This window comes from Chiloscyllium punctatum, chromosome 15, assembly GCF_047496795.1.
Source record: "Chiloscyllium punctatum isolate Juve2018m chromosome 15, sChiPun1.3, whole genome shotgun sequence".
In the NCBI taxonomy this organism is placed as follows: Eukaryota; Metazoa; Chordata; class Chondrichthyes; order Orectolobiformes; family Hemiscylliidae; genus Chiloscyllium; species Chiloscyllium punctatum.
In genome coordinates this window covers 63289879-63309687 of record NC_092753.1, presented here as the reverse complement: position 1 = coordinate 63309687, position 19809 = coordinate 63289879, and the positions used below count along the sequence as shown (strand labels likewise).

Here is a 19809-nt window from a genome sequence, read left to right as displayed (position 1 = left end):
TTAATACCTGGAATGTGTAGGTTATCATGTATGGAAAAGTGGAAACCAACTTGTTTCCATTGGTGTTTAGAAGAACGAGGGATGACTTCATTGAAGTGTATAAGATCCCAAATAATCTTGACAAGGTGTATGTGGAAAGGGTGTTTCATTGTGTGCATCAGTCCAGAACTAGAAGGCATTGCTTTAAAATTAAGCGACACCATTTCAGGACAAAAGTGAGATTTTTTAATCTCTCGGATGATTGAGCAACATTTTAAGCTGCCTCAAAAAGTGGTGGAGGCAGGATCATTAAGTAGTTTAAAGACAGATAGATAGACTTTTGTTAGGCAAAGGAATCAAAAGTTATTGGGGATAGGTGGGGGTGAGAGTTATTGGGAGTAGGTGGGAATATGAAAGTCAAAACACAAACAGATCGGCCATGTTCTCGAATGGCAGAATAGGCTTGACGGACCAAATGGTCTGATTTGTAAATTCATATATATATTCATATTTTCAATTTACATTGATTATAATAAGCTAGTGTTGCAGATAGAATTTAAGAGCATAGCAGCACTACTCACCAATAGAAAGTTATGATAAGAACTAAGTACTTAATCCAGTTCCTGGGATTAAAGGACTTTCACGATTCAGTCAGTGAAAGTCAATGAACACAGAAGTATAAATGTTAACATGTTCTGGGAGTCAGAAATATGTAGAATCAGAATCCCTACAATATGCAAACAGGCCCTTTGGCCCAACAAGTCCACACTGACCTTCTGAAGAGTAACTCACCCAGACCCATTCCCCTACCGTATATTTACCCCGGACCAATGCACCTAACCTACATATCCCTAAACACTATGGGCAATATAGCATGGCGGATTCACCTAACCTTCTCATCTTTGGACTGTGGGAGGAAACAAGACCACGTGGAGGAAGCCCATGCAGACACAGGGAGAACATGCAAACGCCACACAGTAGTCGCCCGAGGCTGGAATCAAACCCGAGTCTCTGGCACTGTGATGCAACAGTGCTAACCACTGAGCAACTGGGCCGTCCCCATATAAGAAGCTAGGTACAGAACTTTCAGTGAGCTAAACTCAATGAAATTAAATGAACTATATATATGATGGAAAACCACTTAACATTTCAATAGAATCCAAAATACCTTTAAAAAGTAAGAATCATTGATGTGCGATTTTAATATATTAATGACCTAAATTTGGTTCAGTAGCACATCATTTAAAAAAAACCGTTGATGAATGTAACTGAAATTTGTTCTAATTTATAATCAAAAACACTTAGGAGAACATGGACTGTGAAGTGGACAAATACATCACATAAAATTTTAACATTGTGAAATATACAAGGAGGGTTGATGATGGAAATATATTCATTGCAGTCAACATGGACTGTAACATGACTTTTGACAAAGTCCCACGTGGCACCCTGGTCAAAAAGAGAAAAACTCCATAGGATCCATGTGACAGTCACAGGCTGGATCTGATGTAATTAAGTCTGGAGAGGTGAGTAAATTCCTCACTGTCATGTCTGAATTCAGAGTATATTGGAGTTCCAAACTTTTAAAAATGGCTTGGTTCCACCAGTTCCATGTGTACTTCATCATGCTTTAAAGCTATGAAGGACACATCATACAATCATAAGGAGCAGAAGCAGACATTCAGACCATCAAGTCTGATCCACTGCCATTCAATAAGGTCATGTCTGATCTGATAATCCCCAACTCCACTTTCCTGACTTTCCCCCATAACCCTTGATTCCTTTAATAATTAATGAAATTTGTCTATGTCAATCTTGAATATATTTATTGACCCAACCTCAAAAGCCTTCCGTGGTGCAGAATTCCAGATTCTCAACCCTGTAAGAGAAAATATTTCTGCCTATCATTATCTTAAACATGCAATCTCTTATTCTCAGATATGCCATTTGGTCCTAGACCATCCCACAAGAGGAAACAACCTTTTTGCATCTACCCTGTGAAGTCATCTAAGAATAACAGTGGATAGCACTGCTGCCTCACAGTGCCAGAGACACGGGTTCAATTCCCGCCTCAGGCAACTGTCTGTGTGGAGTTTGCACATTCTCCCTGTGTCTGTGTGGGTTTCCTCCGGGTGTTCCGGTTTCCTCCCACAGTCCAAAAATGTGCAGGTTAGGTGAATTGGCCATGCTAAATTGCCCGTAGTGTTAGGTGAAGGGGTAAATGTAGGGGAATGGGTCTGGGTGGGTTGCTCTTCAGAGGGTCAGTGTGGTCTTGTTGGGCCGAAGGGCTTGTTTCCACACCGTAAGTAATCTAATCTAAAAAAATTGTGTATTTTAATAGGTTGCTTCTCATTGCTGTGCTCCAATTAGTACAAGTCAATCTACTCAATTTCTCCTCCAAGACATTGCCTCTGTACCTGGTATCAGCCTAATGAACTTTCTCTAGACTGCATCCAATGCTACTATATCTTCCTTTAGATAAGGGGCACCAAAATTCTTCACATCAGTCAGACCTCAGCTGGAATAATGCCTTGAATAGTTTTAGCAAAACTCCCTCCCTTTTTACTTCATTCCCTTTGAAATAAAAGCCAACATTCCATTTCCCTTCATGATTACATACTGAACTTGGATGCTACCTTTTTGTGATTTGTGGATGAGGGATCCCAAAACACTGTTCTGCAGCTTCCTCCAGTCTTTCTCTATTTGTAAACCATTTAAATCCTTTAATATTCCTGCCAATGTGCATAACCTCTCATTTCCCCACGTTACATTCCATCTGCTAACTATTAGACTCTTTACGTCACCACCCACTTTTGTGTCATCCCACAAATTTGGCTTGAGTGGATTCACTTTGCTCATCCAAGTCATTCATATATATTGTAAATAATTGAGGGCCAGCACTGATCAATGTAGCACATCACTAGTTACAGGTTGCCACTTGAAAAATAGCACCCCTTGGCTCAGCTTTGTGTTTTTGAAATGTTACCCAATCCTCTATTCGTATTTGTCCAACACCATGAAGCCTAATATGTGGCATCTTAACAAATGTCTTCTGAAAATCAAAATTTATTAAATCCATTACTGCCCCTTTATCTATCCAGCTTGTTACCTCCACAAAGAATTGTAATAAATTTATCAGGCATGATTTCCTTCCGTAAAGTTACGCTGACTCAGCTTGTTTATATTATGCATTTCTAAATGCTCTGTTATTACATTTAGAGTAATAAAGATATACATCTCAGAAAAGATTCTTTGGTTCAACTTGTCCATGCCGACCAGGTATCTTAAATAAATTCAGTCCTAGTTGCCAGCATTTGGCCCATATCACTAAACCTTTCCTATTCATATACCTATCCAAATGCCTTTTAAATGTTGTATTTGTACCAGCCTCCACCACATCTTCTGACAGGTCATTCCACAAATGCACCAACCTCTGCCCCTTAGATCCCTTTTAAATCTTTCCCATCTCACCTTAAATTTATTGCCTAGTTTTGGCCTCCCTTGACCTAGGGAAAAGACCTTGTGTATTTACTCTATACATGACTCTCACGTCACCCCTTAACCTCCAATGCTCCATGGAAAATAGTCCAGTCTACTAAGCTTCTCCCTCTAGCTCAAACCCTTCAACCATGACAACATCCTTGTAAATCTTTTTTGAACACCTTCAAGTTTCACAACATCTTTCCTATAGCAGGGAGATCAGAATTGCACAGTATTCCAATCATGGCCTAATGTCGTGTACAACTGCAACATGACCTCCGAACTCCGATACTCAATGCACTGACCAATAAAGGCAAGCATACCAAATGCCTATCTAACTGTGACTCCACTTTCAAGGAACTATGAACCTGCACTCCAAGGTCTCTTTATTCAGCAGTACTCCCCAGGACCTTGCCATTAAGTGTATCAGTCCTGCCCTGATTTGCCTTTCTAAAATGCAGCACCCCACATTTATCTAAATTAAAATCCATCTGCCACTCCTTGGCCAATTGCCCCACCTGATCAAGATTCAGTTGTACTCTGAGGTAACTTCTTTGCTGTCCACTATACCTCCAATCTTAGTGTCATCTGTAAACCTACTAACCATACCTCCTATGTTCACATTCAAACCATTTATATAAATGACAAAACGCAGTGGACCCAGCACCAATCCTTGTGGCACACCGCTGGTCACAGACCTCCAGTCTGAAAAGCAATCCTCTAACACCACCCTCTGTCTTTGTCCTTCGAGCCACTTCTACATCCAAATGGGTAGTTATGCCTCTATTTCATGTGATCTAACCTTGCTAATCAGTCTACCTTGAACCTTGTTGAATGCTTTACTGAAGTCCATTTAGACCACTTCCACTGCTCTGGCCTCATCAATTCCCTTTGTTACTTCTTCAAAAAAACTCAGTCAAGTTAGTGAGACACTATTTTCCATTACAAAGGCATGTTGACTATCCCTAATCAGTCCTTGCCTTTCAAAATACATGTAAATCCTGTCCCTCAGAATTCCCTCCAACAACTTGCCCACCATCAATGTCAGGCTCATTGGGGTCTACAGTTCTTGGTTTTTCCTTGCCACCTTTCTTAAATAGTGGCAACATGCTAGCTAACCTTCAGTCTTCCAGAACCTCACCTATGGCTATCGATTATACAAATATCTCAGCAAGGGACCCAGCAATCACTTCCCCAGCTTCCTGCAGAGTTCTTGGGTACACCTGATCAGATGCTGGGTATTTATCCACCTCTTTGCGTTTGAAGACATCCAGCACCTCCACTGTAATATGGACATTTCTCAAGATGTTGCTATTTATTTCCCCACGTTCTCTATCTTCTATATCTTTGTCCACAATAAACACTAATGTAAACTACTTGTTTTGTATCTCCGCCATCTCCTGCAGTTCCATACATAGGCGACCTTATTAATCTTTATGAAGTTTCTCCCTAGTTACCCTTTGTCCTGAATGTATTTGTAGAATTCCTTTGGATTCTCCTTAACACTATTTATCAAAGCTATCTCATGTACCCTTTTTCCCTTCCTGATTTTCCTCATGTATACTCCTACTTCTAAGGAATCACTTGATTTCCATTATCTATACTTTACAATATGCTTCCTCTTTATTCATGACCAAAATCTCAATTTCTCTCAGCATCCAGCATTCCCTACACCTACCAGCCTTAATTTCAGTCCTACCTCATTCTCTACTTTTTCCTGCCTGCCCTGTCTGTTTGACTTACTCCTTTATGGATTAACACGTTAAAGTAACTGGCCTAAAGTTACCTTTTTTTGCCTCCTTCCCTTTTCAAATAAAGGTGTTACATTGGCAGTCTTCCAATCCTCTGGAAACTTTCCAGAATCTAAAAATTTCTGGAATACTAATCCATCCACTACCTCAATAGTTAGTTCCTTCCCTCAGAAAAAAAACCTACTTGGAGAAACTTGAAACAATACAATAATTTGAGAACAGCGAATCTGAAAAAGGACTCTCACTGATCTTGAGGCCACGGACACCTGCTAAATGTGTGATTGGAGATGTGGCTATAGGATTGGGTTCATCAACCACATAATGACCAACAGGACCTGTAACCAATGACAGAGAATTTCCTGAGTGGACAATCATACTTGTTAGTGCATGGTTTCTGATGGTGAGCTGCATCCTTTAATATCCTAGGATGCATCCTGTCATGTCCAGGGGACTTATCAGGCTTTAATCCCATTAATTTCTCTATCATATGTGCGTGGAGTCAGAGGAGATAGGGGAAGCGCTAAATGAATACTGTTCATCAGTATTCACACAAGAAAAAGACAATGTAGTCAAGGAGAATACTGAGATACAGGCTACTAGACTAGATGGGATTGAGGTGCATAGGGAGGAGTTGTTAGCAATTCTGGAAAGTGTAAAAATAGATATGTCCCCTGGGCCAGATGGGATTTACCCTATGATTCTCTGGGAAGCCAGGGAGGAGATTGCCGAGCCTTTGGCTTTGATCGTTATGTCATCATTGTCCACAGGAAGAGTGCCAGTAAACTGGAGGATGGCACATATTGTCCCCTTGTTCAAGGGGAGTAGAGACAACCCTGGAAATTATAGACCTGTGAGCCGTACTTTAGTTGTGAGTAAAGTTTTGGAAAGGGTTATAAGAGATAGGATTTATAATCATCTGTAAAGGAATAAGTTGAGTAGGGATTGTCAACACCGTTTTGTGAAGGGTAGATCATGCCTCACAAACCTTATTGATTTATTTGAGAAGGTGACCAAACAGGTTGATGAGGGTAAAGCAGTTGATGTTGTGTATATGGATTTCAGTAAGGTGTTTGATTAGGTTCCGCATGGTAGGCTATTGAACAAAATATGGAGGCACGGAATTGAGAGTGACTTAGCGATTTGGATCAGAAACTGGCTAGCTGAAAGAAGACAGAGGATGGTGGCTGATGGGAAATATTCATCCTGGAGTTCAGTTATTAGCGGGGTACAGCAAGTATCTGTTTTGGGTCCACTGTTGTTTGTTATTTTTATAAATTACCTGGATGAAGGCATAGAAGGATGGGTTAGTAAATTTGCAGATGACACTAAGGTCAGTCGAGTTGTGAATAGTAACAAAGGATGTTGTAGGTTACAGAAAGACATAGATAAGCTGCAGAGCTGGGCTGAGAGGTGGCAGATGGAATTTAATGTGAGGTGGTTCAGTTTGGAAGGAGTAACAGGAATGCAGAGTACTGGGCTAATGGTAAGATTCTTGGTAGTGTAGATGAACAGAGAGATCTTGGCATCCAGGTACTTAGATCCATGTAAGTTGGCACCCAGGTTGATAGGATTTTTAAGAAGGCATAAAGTGTATTAGCTTTTATTGGCAGAGGGATTGAGTTTTTGAACCACGAGATCACGCTGCAACTGTACAGGCTGTCTGGGACGGCCACACTTGGGGGTATTGCCGGCAGTTTCGGTTACTGCATTATAGGAAGGGTATGGAAGCTTTGGAAAGGGTTCAGAGGAGATTTACTAGGATGTTGCCTGGTATGGAGGGAAGGTCTTACGAGGAAAGGCTGAGGGGCTAGAGGCTGTTTTCATTAAAGAGAAGATTGAGAAGTGACTTAATTATGACATATAAGATAATCAGAGCCTTAGATAGGTTGCACAGTGAGAGCCTTTTTCCTTGGATCGCAACGAGGGGACATAACTTTAAATTGAGGGGTGATAGATATAGAACAGATGTCAGAGGTAGTTTCTTTACTCAGAGTAGTAGGGGCATGGAATACACTGCCTGCAACTTTAAGGGCATTTAAATGATGATTGGCTAGGTGTATGGACAAGAATGGAAAAGTGTAGGTTAGATGGGCTTCAGGTTGATTCCACGGTCAACGCAACAGAGGACTGAAGGGCCTGTAATGCATTGTAATATTCTATTTTTTCTGGTATCCTTACAACCTTTCTTGAACAAGGCCATAATATTTGCAATTGTCGAGTCTTTTTGCACGTCCCAAGTCCAAAGAAGATTGAAGGGTTACAGTCAGTGTCTCTGCAATTTCTACCCTCCCTTCACATGAAACATACTGGGTATCTTTCCACTAGTAGTTGAAGGCCCACAGAGATGGGGGGGAAGCACCCAATTGGTCATGACCCTTCCTATTGTTGACAGATAGCATAGCTGCAGGAAGACAATGGTATACTACGCATCATCTTCCCACACCGTTTCAACCATCCCCCTTCCCAGTGATAAAGCCCAAAGTCTTCCTAAGTATTTGGTTTTGTTTCCTCCATCTTCGTTTGTGAAGTGTGGGCCGCAGACTTCCATTGGAAATAGTACAGTACTTCTTTATGGGCAAAGTACTACTGGTCACGATGACCAAAAAATTGAGTAGAGACTGTGGTGCTGGAAAAGGCACAGCAGGTCAGACAGGATCTGAGGGACAGGAAAGTCGACGTTTCGGGCAGGGCCGTTCATCAGGACTAGAAAATTCTCCTAGTATTCGCCTGTAGGATGCCTGCATATTTATGGACTGACTTACTCAACAGTGCATGTTACAATCGTACCTAGCACTGCCAGTAAGTATTTCCATGGGCCTCCAGCGTAAAGCTTCTAGTCTACAGGTAAGAGCATTACCACAAGATCATAAGACTTCCTGAGATCTTCGTAACTAATACTAACTCAGAAACAATCCATTCTCGCAAACAGAAGATAAAGGGCGTAGGCATCATGAGGGTTTATCTTCATTTAATGACCTTATTTCCAAAAACGTGCATTAAAATGTAATTTTACTTTGACAATTAATAGAATTATTCGTCTTTAAACGATATCCATGCAAGGCTGCATCGATACCCCGTGGATATTCGCGCAAGTGAAATACGCAGCCTAGTGCAGTGTGTTCTAGGATTTGTAGTTCGATCTCTGCCGCTTAATAGGATTGAGACTGAAGAGGAACTACAAATCCCGTGAGACAATGCGATTTCCCCTGTCAGTTCATATGCTCCAGACTTAGCGTGTTGCGTAGGATTGAAGATCGGGACGACGGGTTACGCGAAGGTGAAAATCGAAAGAAAATCAACTTAAGGCGAAAACAAACAGGCAGCTAAACGTAATTTCAGAGAAAATGTCTGAATTAACCGTGACTACATCAGTGGGGACAGTGCACGCTGGTCAGGCGGAGGGGAAGAAGCCTTTGAAACCATGCTGTGCGTGTCCTGAGACCAAGAAAGTCAGGGATGCCTGGTAATGTGAAACTTTTTCGATCTCTATTTATATCTTTACCATCGCAATCGTGTCACGGACCCGAATTCGTGTACTTTCTGCGTACATGCCCGTAGGTCAGGTTTGATATCCGAGTTCATCCGCAGCTCAATAAATGGTGTTCCTACGGGTTCACTTCATGTCCCCAATAATAATTGATCCAACTAATCCTCTGTGTTCATTTATATCAATGACTGCGATGGTGTATTTTAGAAGGGCGGAGGAAATATCCGTTTTTCTCGTGACACGCTTTGAAGTTTATCGCTAAAATGTGGACTGCTCAAGTCTGAGCATGAAGTTCCCAATTATGTTCTCATCACTTTGCAGCGAGATTACCACATTAACCAATACTTCTGCAAATTAAACGCAGTTTAATTCTGGATCTCCTATCGTTCAAACTGATAAGCAATACTAGGGAGCAGATGTCGAGGGCTAGGTCTAGAGAGTAAATTGGAACATTTTCAATAAGTTTTAGATTAAATTACTTACAGTGTGGAAACAGGCCCTTCGGCCCAACGAGTCCACACCGACCTTCCGAAGAGTAACCCAACCAGACCCATCCCCATACACTTACCCCTTCACCTAACACTATGGGCAATTTAGCATGGCCAATTCATAGAACATAGAAGAATACAGCGCAGTACAGGCCCTTCGGCCCTCGATGTTGCGCCGATCAAAGCCCACCTAACCTACACTAACCCACTATCCTCCATATACCTATCCAATGCCTGCTTAAATACCCATAAAGAGGGAGAGTCCACTACTGCTACTAGCAGGGCATTCCATGAGCTTACGACTCGCTGAGTGAAGAACCTACCCCTAACATCAGTCCTATATCTACCCCCCGTTAATTTAAAGCTATGCCCCCTTGTAATAGCTGACTCCATACGTGGAAAAAGGTTCTCACTGTCAACCCTATCTAACCCCCTAATCATCTTGTACACCTCTATCAAGTCACCCGAAACCTTCTTTTCTCCAATGAAAACAACCCCAAGTGCCTCAGCCTTTCCTCATAGGATCTTCCTACCATACCAGGCAACATCCTGGTAAACTTCCTCTGCACCCGTTCCAGTGCCTCCACATCCTTCCTATAGTATGGCGACCAAAACTGCACACAATATTCCAGATGCGGCCGCACCAGAGTCTTATACAACTGCAGCATGACCTCAGGACTCCGGAACTCAATTCCTCTACCAATAAAAGCCAGTACGCCATATGCCTTCTTCACTGCACTATTTACCTGGGTGGCAACTTTCAGAGATCTGTGTACATGGACACCAAGATCCCTCTGCTCTTCCACACTACCAAGTAGTCTACCATTAGCCCAGTAATCCATCTTTTTATTACTCTTACCAAAGTGAATCACTTCACACTTAGCTACATTGAACTCCATTTGCCACCTTTCTGCCCAGCTCTGCAGCTTCTCTATATCCCGCTGTAACCTGCCATATCCTTCCTCACTGTCTAAAACTCCTCCGACTTTCGTATCATCCGCAAACTTGCTCACCCAACCTTCTAACCCTTCCTCCAGGTCATTTATAAAAATGACAAACAGCAATGGTCCCAAAACAGATCCTTGCGGAACACCGCTAGTGACGGCACTCCAAGATGAACCTTTGCCATCAACTACTACCCTCTGTCTTCTTCCAGAGAGCCAATTCCTAATCCAAACCTCCAACTCACCCTCTATGCCATATCTCTGTATTTTCTGCAGTAGCCTACCATGGGGGACCTTATCAAACGCCTTACTAAAATCCATATATACCACATCTACCGCTTTCCCCTCATCTACCTCCTTAGTCACCTTCTCAAAGAACTCAATAAGGTTTGTGAGGCACGACCTGCCCTTCACAAAACCATGCTGACTATCCTTGATCACATCATTCTTATCCAGATGTGCATAAATCCTATCCCTTACAATTCTCTCTAAGACTTTGCCCACAACAGAAGTGAGACTCACTGGCCTATAGTTACTAGGATTATCCCTACTCCCCTTCTTGAACAAGGGAACCACGTTTGCTAGCCTCCAGTCCTCTGGCACTACTCCTGTCGACAAAGAGGACACAAAAATCAAGGCCAATGGCTCTGCAATCTCCTCCCTTGCTTCCCAGAGAATCCTAGGATAAATGCCATCAGGCCCAGGGGACTTATCTATTTTCACCCTTGCCAGAATTTCCAACACCTCTTCTCTACATATCTCAAAGCCATCCATTCTACTTATTCGTGCCTCAGTATTCATATCGACAACAATGTCCTGTTCCTGAGTGAATACTGACGAAAAGTATTCATTCAGTGCCTCCCCAATCTCTTCAGCCTCCACATTTTCCATTTCATGAATCAACACCCCCTGGTGAACTGAGGGGGGGGGGGTGGGTCTCAAATGTGCGTGTTTTTCCCCCATATTAAAATGAAAAGATTTCTGACCAGAGGCTCTTTGAAAAAAAGAGAAATGCTGAAATTAAGGTTGTACTAATACTTTGGTCAGAAAAGGAAGTTTCAATCTAAATTGTACCATGCTGAGAGTATGATATTTAAATATTTTGGTTTGTTAAAATCCTGGTTCAGAAAATCCTTTTAAGTAACTGGTTTGCCTTGTTTGAATTAGGATCTCAATTCATTGTGTTGTGTGGGCTGCAAAATGGGGCAGGTTTTGTTTTTACATTGAAATTGTACAACATTATGTCCTTTTTAAAATTATCAAACTTATAACCTTAAAACAAATTGATTGAGTGCCCTGAGCCCCTGTTTTGTTTGAAATTCTACAATGCCTGTTTTAAAAAAACAGTTTGGTCAGTGGTCGTGCTTTAACCAGCTAAGAGTATTGTATTAAAATATTAAATTTAAATTTAGTGTTTTGTAATTCATTCTTGGACACAGTTATATTATGCACATGTATGTTTTAGCAATTCACAAAATGTAGGTGGGGTTACCATGAAAGACTGTCCTTCTCAAGTTCTGCCCTTGTCTGAGGTTAAATCACCACCAGTTGTCTCTAATGAGAGATCAGGACTATGGCGACCTTACTTTATTGCTGATACGGTCAGCATTTATTGCTCATCCTTAATTGTCCAACAGTTTGTGATGATGTGATGTGTTCTTGAAAGGCTGTAATCTGTATGATGGAAATGTTCCCACAATTCTGTTAAAGGGATTTGATTCAGTAACGGTGAAGGAGCATTTTATATTTTCAAGTTATGATGATGTGTCACTTGGAGATAGTGGTGCTCCTGTGTACCTGATGCCTTTGTTGTTCTCCTTTCTAGGTTTGGGAGTTGCTGCAGTACATTTTATAGATGGTGTCTACTGGAGCCAACATGTTTGATTGTTGAGTTAGTGATCGTTTGCTTAAAACGGTGGATTTGCTGCCAAGCAAATGGGTTACTTTTGAGATGTTAAGGGATTAATTTGTTCTGCTGGCCTGCAAGGAATTGGATGTTCCGTGGGTTGGGTGATATGTCTTTGTCTTTGTCTTGCAGATAGAATGTAAAAACAATTACATTACCATCACCTATCATTCAGAAGCAAATTTACATTGTCATTATCTCCTATTCAGTATCAATAAGAACATTGCAATTAAAATTGTGACCACATCCTGTAGTTTATAAAAATAATTCACAGCATATCTGGCCAATAAGGAACAATGTATGTTACATTGTTTTTGGAAATGATGTGATCACTACATTGTGTCTTGAGTGGCATGTGACTGTGGGGGAATGGTTGGGGGTAGTATTTTGGGTGTTACTGACTATTGTAATGTGAAACACCTGTACTATATAAAAGGAAGAACCAATCTTTTCATTCCGGGACATCTTTGACACGGCTTTGCAAGCCCTTTGAAATGTGTTAAGGGTTCCTCCAGAAAGCTTGTACTTAATAAAAGTTTGGTTGTTCACAGAAGTTGGCATGTTGCAGTTGCATCAAGTGCATCAGGATCTCGAGAAAAAGAATTGTTCTGGATGTCACAAAGCTTTTTGTGTGTTGTTGGAGCTGCACCATCTAGTCAAGTGGAGAGTAGAGTCATAGAGATGTACAGTGTGGAAACAGACCCTTCGGTCCAACCCGTCCATGCCGACCAGATATCCCAACCCAATCTAGTCCCACCTGCCAGCACCTGGCCCATATCCCTCCAAACCCTTCCTATTCATATACCCATCTAAACGCCTCTTAAATGTTGTAATTGTACCAGCCTGCACCACATCCTCTGGCAGCTCATTCCATACACGTACCACCCTCTGCATGAAAATGTTGCCTCTTGGGTCTCTTTTATATCTTTCCCCTCTCACCCTAAACCTATGCCCTCTAGTTCTGGACTCCCCAACCCCAGGGAAAAGACTTTGCCTATTTATCCTTCGGGAAGAAGGGCTCATGCCCGAAACGTCGATTCTCCTGCTCCTTGGATGCTGCCTGACCTGCTGCGCTTTTCCAGCAACACATTTTCAGCTCAGATCTCCAGCATCTGCAGTCCTCACTTTCTCCACAAAAAGTAGAAGGCCCAGCACTGATCCTTGTGGCACTCCACTGGTCACAGGCCTCCAGTCTGGAAAAACAACCCTCCACCACCACCCTCTGTCTTCTACCTTTGAGCCAGGTCTATATCCAAATGGATAGTTCTCCCTGTATTCCATGAGATCTAACCTTGCTAATGAGTCACCCATGGGGAACCTTTTTGAATGCCTTACTGAAGTCCATATAGTTCACATCTACTGCTCTGCCCTCATCAATCTTCTTTGTTACTTCATCACAAAACTCAATCAAGTTTGTGAGACATGATTTCCCACGCACAAAGCCATGTTGTCTATCCCGAATCTGTCCTTGCCTTTCCAAATATATGTACATCCTGTCCCTCAGGATTCCCTCCAACAACTTGCCCACCACTGAGGTCAGGCTCACTGGTCTATAGTTCCCTGGCTTGTCCTTACCACCCTTCTTAAAAGAGTAGTCTGACTTCTAGATGGTTGTCAGACTTACAGCAGTCAAAACATTATTCATAAACTGCAGAATTCCATGTCTCTAACCTGTTCATTTAACCACAGTGTTTGTATCGCTGATTCAGTTGTACCTCTGGATTGTACCCTCAGCAGTGATATTGTGGCAGTGACATTTGATGGTTAAGCCATTAAATGTGAAGAGGAGGTGGTTAAACTCACTATTTTTAAATGGTTATTATCTTAAACATGTTTGTTGTAAATATTACTTCTCACTTATAAACCTAATCCTAAATGTATCCACCTATTATTGCAGTGCATTTTCTGAGACTTTGCGAATGAATCGATTGTGCAATCATCAGCAAAAATCTTCATTTCTTCTGCCCTGTGGAGGAAGTATCAAAGCAGCTGAAGGTAGTTTGCCCTAGGCTGATGTTCTAATTAATTCTTGATTCTTGAGAAGATTTGGCTCCAACAATCACAATTATCTTCCATTTGAGCTAGCTGTGATTCCAGCCGGTGAGAAGTCTTTTCCCTGATTCCCATTAATTTCAATATTCATTAATGTCAAACTCCGTCAAATGCTGTCTGTCATCAAGAACAGTTACACTTGCCTCACCTCTGAAAGTTAGCTCTCTTGTCCTTGTTTGAATCTAAGGTGCATTGAGGTCTAAGGCTAAGTGACCCTAGTGGAACCTTTGTTGAGATTAGTGAGGAAGTTAATAATAACTGTCACTTGATAGTGTTATGTTCTTTTTTTCTTGAGATTCTTGCACACTTGATGCAACTGTCAGAATCATTGGCGACCTATAAGCGGCATTTGGATAGGTACATGGATGGGTGCTTAATCTAGGTTAGAAGTTCGGCACAACATCGTGGGCCGAAGGGCCTGTTCTGTGCTGTATTGTTCTATGTTCTATGTTCTAACTGCAACTGCAACATGCCAACTTCTGTGAACAAGCAAAATTTTATTAAGTACAGTACAATACAAGCTTTGGAGAAACCGTAAACACTCTTTGCCATGCTTGCAAAGCGTGTCCAGGAAAGCTCTCTGAACAAAGGAAATAGTCCTTCCTTTATACAAAATCTTTACATCTTTACATCACAGTCAATAATGCTGTCAAGACAAACCCCGTGCCCCCCCCCACCCAGTCACTCCCTCACAGTCACATGCCACACACGACACAATGCAGTGACCTGACCATCTCCAGAAACAATATAATGTAAATCATCCCTTCATGGTCAAATCTGTTGCAAATCATTTTTTTAACTACAGAGGGTAGTCAAATTCCAACTGTAATGTTCTTATTGATTTCTGAATGGGGATGAAAAAGTAAATAATAGGAGGTGACAATGTAAATGGCTTTTGAATAACTAGGAAATGCCATGAAAATGGCTCTGAATAATAGGAGAAGATAAATGTAAATTTCTTACAATCTATCTGTAAATCAGAGGCATCCCACCCTAGCCTTGGGACATCCAGTTTGCTGCAGGTCAACAGAACAAGTTAACTCTTTAATATCACAAAAGCACTATTTATAACACCTTGCACATGATTAATAGAAGACTGGAGTAGTCAATTGATCAGATTAGATATGTTCAGCTTTTTGTGAACTGGATATATCTGGGCAATTTTCCAACATTTGTATGTTTGTTTATCACTATTAGAATATTTATATTTTATAATTATCAATAAAACAGATCATCATCCTAGAAGTACTACAATGTGAAAACAGGCCATTTGGCCCAACAAGTCTACACTGACCCTCCAAAGAGTAACCCACCCAGATCCATTTCCCTCCTGACTAATGCACCTAACCTACACAGCCCTGAACACTATGGGCAATTTAGCATAGCCAATTCACCTAACCTGCACATCTTCGGATTGTGGGAGGAAACCAGAGCACCCAGAGGAAACCTTCACAGACACTGGGAGAATGTGCAAACTCCATACAGACAGTCGCCCGAGGCTAGATTCGAACCTGTATCCCTGGCACTGAGAGGCAGCATTGCTAACCACTGAGCCACTGTGCTGCCCTAACTTCAGTTTTTTTTGTTCACCATCAAGGCTCCTTGTATATGGAAATTGTTTGGAACTCTAATTGCCACTGAATTCAAAATACAAAAGCTAATCAAGAGCCATTCTAGAACCTCAGTTCTGCAAAACAGTGTGAAAATGTGCCATCATAAATTATATGAATTTATATATAATGTCTTATGGAAAATTCTTTTTCTCTTCGTTAACAGTTGTGCATATCTTCTCCCTCCCTTAGAATGGTCTATTACTTATTATCATGATTTTGCCTCTAACTAATTGCCTCTAACAATTGCCTGTGGCAACAGAATATACCCCAATGTCACCAAAGTAAATTTTTCCCAAAATGAAACCTGAAGTCCATATTTCTGCATTATAATCTCTACGTCTTGTTTTATGTCTGGAGGAACCCTTGAAGAGTACAGTGGTTGTTCTTAATTAGGTGCTTTGATTCTGCTTCTTTTGTTGTCCAGGTTAAATTTCAGTGTTAAAATCTTGAAATTGAATAACTGTACAGTGTTATAGCTAGATCTATTAAGACTTTTTTTTTAGCAAACCCTCCCAAAAAGAAGCCGAAATGGAGACTGAATTAATGGATTGTTGTATTATGCTTCTCCATTTTGTGGTTTCTATATTCAGCATTTAAGTAATGCCTTCCAGTTCCAGAAAAACTACATCCAGAAATGTTTGTTGTGAAGGACAGTTGTATGAAATTTCTCAGGAACAAAATTTAATTTTTAAAAATCTTGATTCAATTCTAAAATACAGATCTATCAAAAGCAGAAGTGCTAGTTTTGGAATCTGAAAAGTGAGTACTGTTTATCAACTTTGAATGTTTGGTATTAAAAGCAGTGGTGGGTCTTTTTAGCTCAGTTGGCTGGATGGCTGGTTTGCAATGCAGAGTGATGCCAATAGCATGAGTTCAATTCCTGCACTGGCTGAGATTACTAGGAATGAATTTCTTTCTCAACCTCTCAGGTTAAACCACCACCAGCCATTTCTCTCTAATGAGAAAGAAGCTCTATAGTCTGCTAAGACTGGCAACTTCTTACTTTTAGTAAAAATAGTAAGTAGATTGTTCATTTTGTGTTTTAATAATTTGAACCAATCTACTTAACACTAATTCTCTTTGCAGTATAATTGAGAAAGGAGAGGAGAACTGCAAAGATCTGATTGAAGCTCATAAAGAGTGTATGAGAGCATTGGGATTTAAGATTTAACAAGGCACTGTCTTTGGAACTGTGTGGTGAGTATTAATTCTTTAGAACCTTTTTACTAAGTTTTACTTTTCTAAACTGTGTAATTTAGAGTGACTTCTATAAACATTTAATAAATATTGTATGCATTTGAGGGTTTGAGCAAATGTGTTGAATTGCCCCCTCCCCCGCCATCCCCCAAAATTGATGTAAGAATCTCTTGGGATGACTACCTGATTGGGTACTAGCCAACTAATAAATAGGCACCATCGAGTCATAGAGAGCTCCACCTGCTTTCTGTTTTATTATGATTGCAATATTTCATTGAACCTTTTGGTATTAAAATTGAATCCATGCATACTAGTATTAAGAGGAATATCAGTCTTAATTTATTTGTAAAGTTGCTTGGCTTGAATATACTTTCTGAAGTAACGAAGCACTTTGGGGTTTCCTGATCTCATTTTATAATCCTATTCTACACCATCAGTACAAGGAGGGAAAGAAAAGGAACTGTCAAGTGTAAGATAGTGGACAATGGAGAAACTTGCTATTAAGTTTTGGTTTAATGTGCCATTAACCTTTAAGAAATTATACAAGTTTAGTTTGATGAGTCAAAATATTCAAAGATCAATTCTTGCTATTTTAATATTTAAATACCATTCACCTTTTCATGAAGTTTCCTTTTGATGATGGATTTTTAATGATCTGTCTTAGTTACAGATCTCACAAGTGGCAATTATTCTGTCTAGGTTATTTTATATTTTTTTTAAAAATGTCTGTTTGACCTTTAATGTCACAGAGATATATAACAATAAGAAAAGTAAGCTTGATCTTTTAGAATCGTGGCAAATCTTTGCAATAAGAGCAGTAATTGCTTTTCAACCCTCTGAATGCTGTCTGCATCCATTATATGTTGATTTTTGGAGACCAAGCCAGGGCCTTATTTATCATTTGAGCATGCTAACAGTTTTCCAATTTGGCCCTAAGTTTTTAAAAATACATTACATCTTTAATATTTGTGAATCTACCATTACCTGCATTAATTTACTTAAATAAATCCAGAAAAGGCAGAGAAATGTCCAATTGCTGCTGGAACCTATTTGATTTAATGGAATAATTGTTTCCAGCAATCCTCACCAATTCTTTTTCCCAATACAACCCCATTGCAAAGCTTAAACTGTCATGACCCCTCAGTAAGAACTGAGACAGCAGGATCTATGAGAATAGGAGAATAACTGTAGTCGGTCACTTGGAGCTGCACGGTGAGCGTTGCTGACTGAGAGCTTGTAATCCCACTTGAAATCCCACCTACAGTTTTGGAAGCTCTGGTCCTACAAACCCTGACCCAATATTCAGCCATTGATCCTTGAAAGGATAAACATAGAGCCTGATTGTACTTTAGTGAAAATAGGTGAAACCAGGTGCTGTGATAGTACATTGACATGACAGGTTTAAATTGAGTTCCATACCTGCATGGATTCTGGGATAATTTGTTCTAGATATGAGTTTTTTTTTATTTAACCACACTGCAGATGCTTTAAAATTATTTATTTCTGCATTACACAGGTTTTGTCTTGGATTAAATTAATGTGTGCTGTGCTGCCTGAAATTGAATGAAGATGTATGGGGATACGTTGCTACAGAAAATAACTGTCACAACAAAAGCTGGAACTAATACTTGTCTTCAGTGAAATATATCAAAACTTAGTCAGATGACCAATATCATTTCTGCCTTTTTTTGTCCCACAGTTATATAAAATTGATACTTAAATTTGTAAGATTTATCCTTCAATAAAACTTTGAAAATACACTTTGATCCTATTTCACTTTGTATAGGATTGGCAAAACAGCCATTCACTCTTGTACTGTGTTTTCATTATATTGGATTACAAAGTTCAGCTGTACAAATTTTATCTGTATGTTATAGTACAGAAACTGATTGCGGATGGTTAATAAATTAGATATTTACACTGCAGGAGAGAAATTTCCATGTGTTTGCTATATTATTAAGAAAATACTAATAGCTTCTGATATCCTTTGCGTTAGTTCCAGACTTCAAACCTTTCTTCCTTTAAAGTCTATATCATTGCCGTGGATTTGACCTTCTATTCCATTATTTGCACACCAGATGTGAACTTTTTAATAGAATAAAGCAAGCTATGAATTTGATGGTTTTACTTTTCTTTAAAAATGCAGTGGTGAAAACTATCTAGCTTATTTTATGTTCACCTGTCCTCCAGTACAATTGCAAAGTTAATAAGAGTTAATTTTGTAAAAGAAGAAAGTGAGGATTGCAGATGCTGGAGATCAGAGTCAAAAAGTGGGGTGCTGGAAAAGTGCAGTTGGTCAGACAGCATCCGAGGAGCAGGAGAGTTGCATTTCAAGCAAGAGCTCTTTGTCACAAATGATGAATAGCTCATGCTTGAAACTTCAACTCTCCTGCTCTTTGGATACAACCTTAGATTCTTAAGGTTCTCACACATTTGATGTGACTGCAGCATGCCAACTTCTGTGAACAGCCAAAATTTATTATGCAAGTACAAACTGTGGTGGAACCTTTTAATACTCTTCACAATGTTTGCGAAGCCATGTCAAGGGATCTCTCTGAACAAAACAAAACAGTCCTTCCTTTAGAGTACAAGAGTTTCTCATTACAATCAGTAACACCCACAAGACTACCCCAAGCCATCCCCCCAATAGTCACATGCCACTCAAGACAATGTAGTGTTCACATAATTTCCAGAAACAATATAATCTTTGTGAATCGTTTTTTTTAAACTGCAGGGAGTAATCAGAATTTTAATTGTAATATTCTTATTGATTTCTGAATAGGGGATGATAATGATACTCTGAATAACTAGGAAATGGCAATGCAATAGCTCTAATGGCAAAGGATCAGAATGTAAATTCCTTATATTCTACCTATAAGGCAGAGACATACCACCCTAATCTCAGGACATCC

General features: G+C 40.2%; 1 protein-coding gene across 1 annotated transcript; it reads left to right on the top strand.

The window, feature by feature from the left end:
* The first annotated feature begins 8420 nt into the window (after positions 1–8420).
* cox17 (cytochrome c oxidase copper chaperone COX17) lies at positions 8421–18657 on the top strand. The gene is made up of 3 exons (XM_072585302.1): positions 8421–8673; positions 16787–16897; positions 18414–18657. Exons 1-2 carry the CDS (start codon positions 8555–8557, stop codon positions 16869–16871), a joined length of 204 nt encoding a protein of 67 aa, XP_072441403.1. The 5' UTR covers positions 8421–8554; the 3' UTR covers positions 16872–16897; positions 18414–18657.
* Positions 18658–19809: the final 1152 nt, after the last annotated feature.

What these genes read in the sequence shown, in the direction of transcription:
- cox17 (XM_072585302.1), top strand. Translation starts at nt 8,555, where the DNA reads ATGTCTGAATTAACCGTGACTACATCAGTGGGGACAGTGCACGCTGGT. An exon ending in AAGAAAGTCAGGGATGCCTG is followed by an intron (nt 8,674 to 16,786) that starts GTAATGTGAAAC and finishes TTCTCTTTGCAG; the next exon opens with TATAATTGAGAAAGGAGAGG.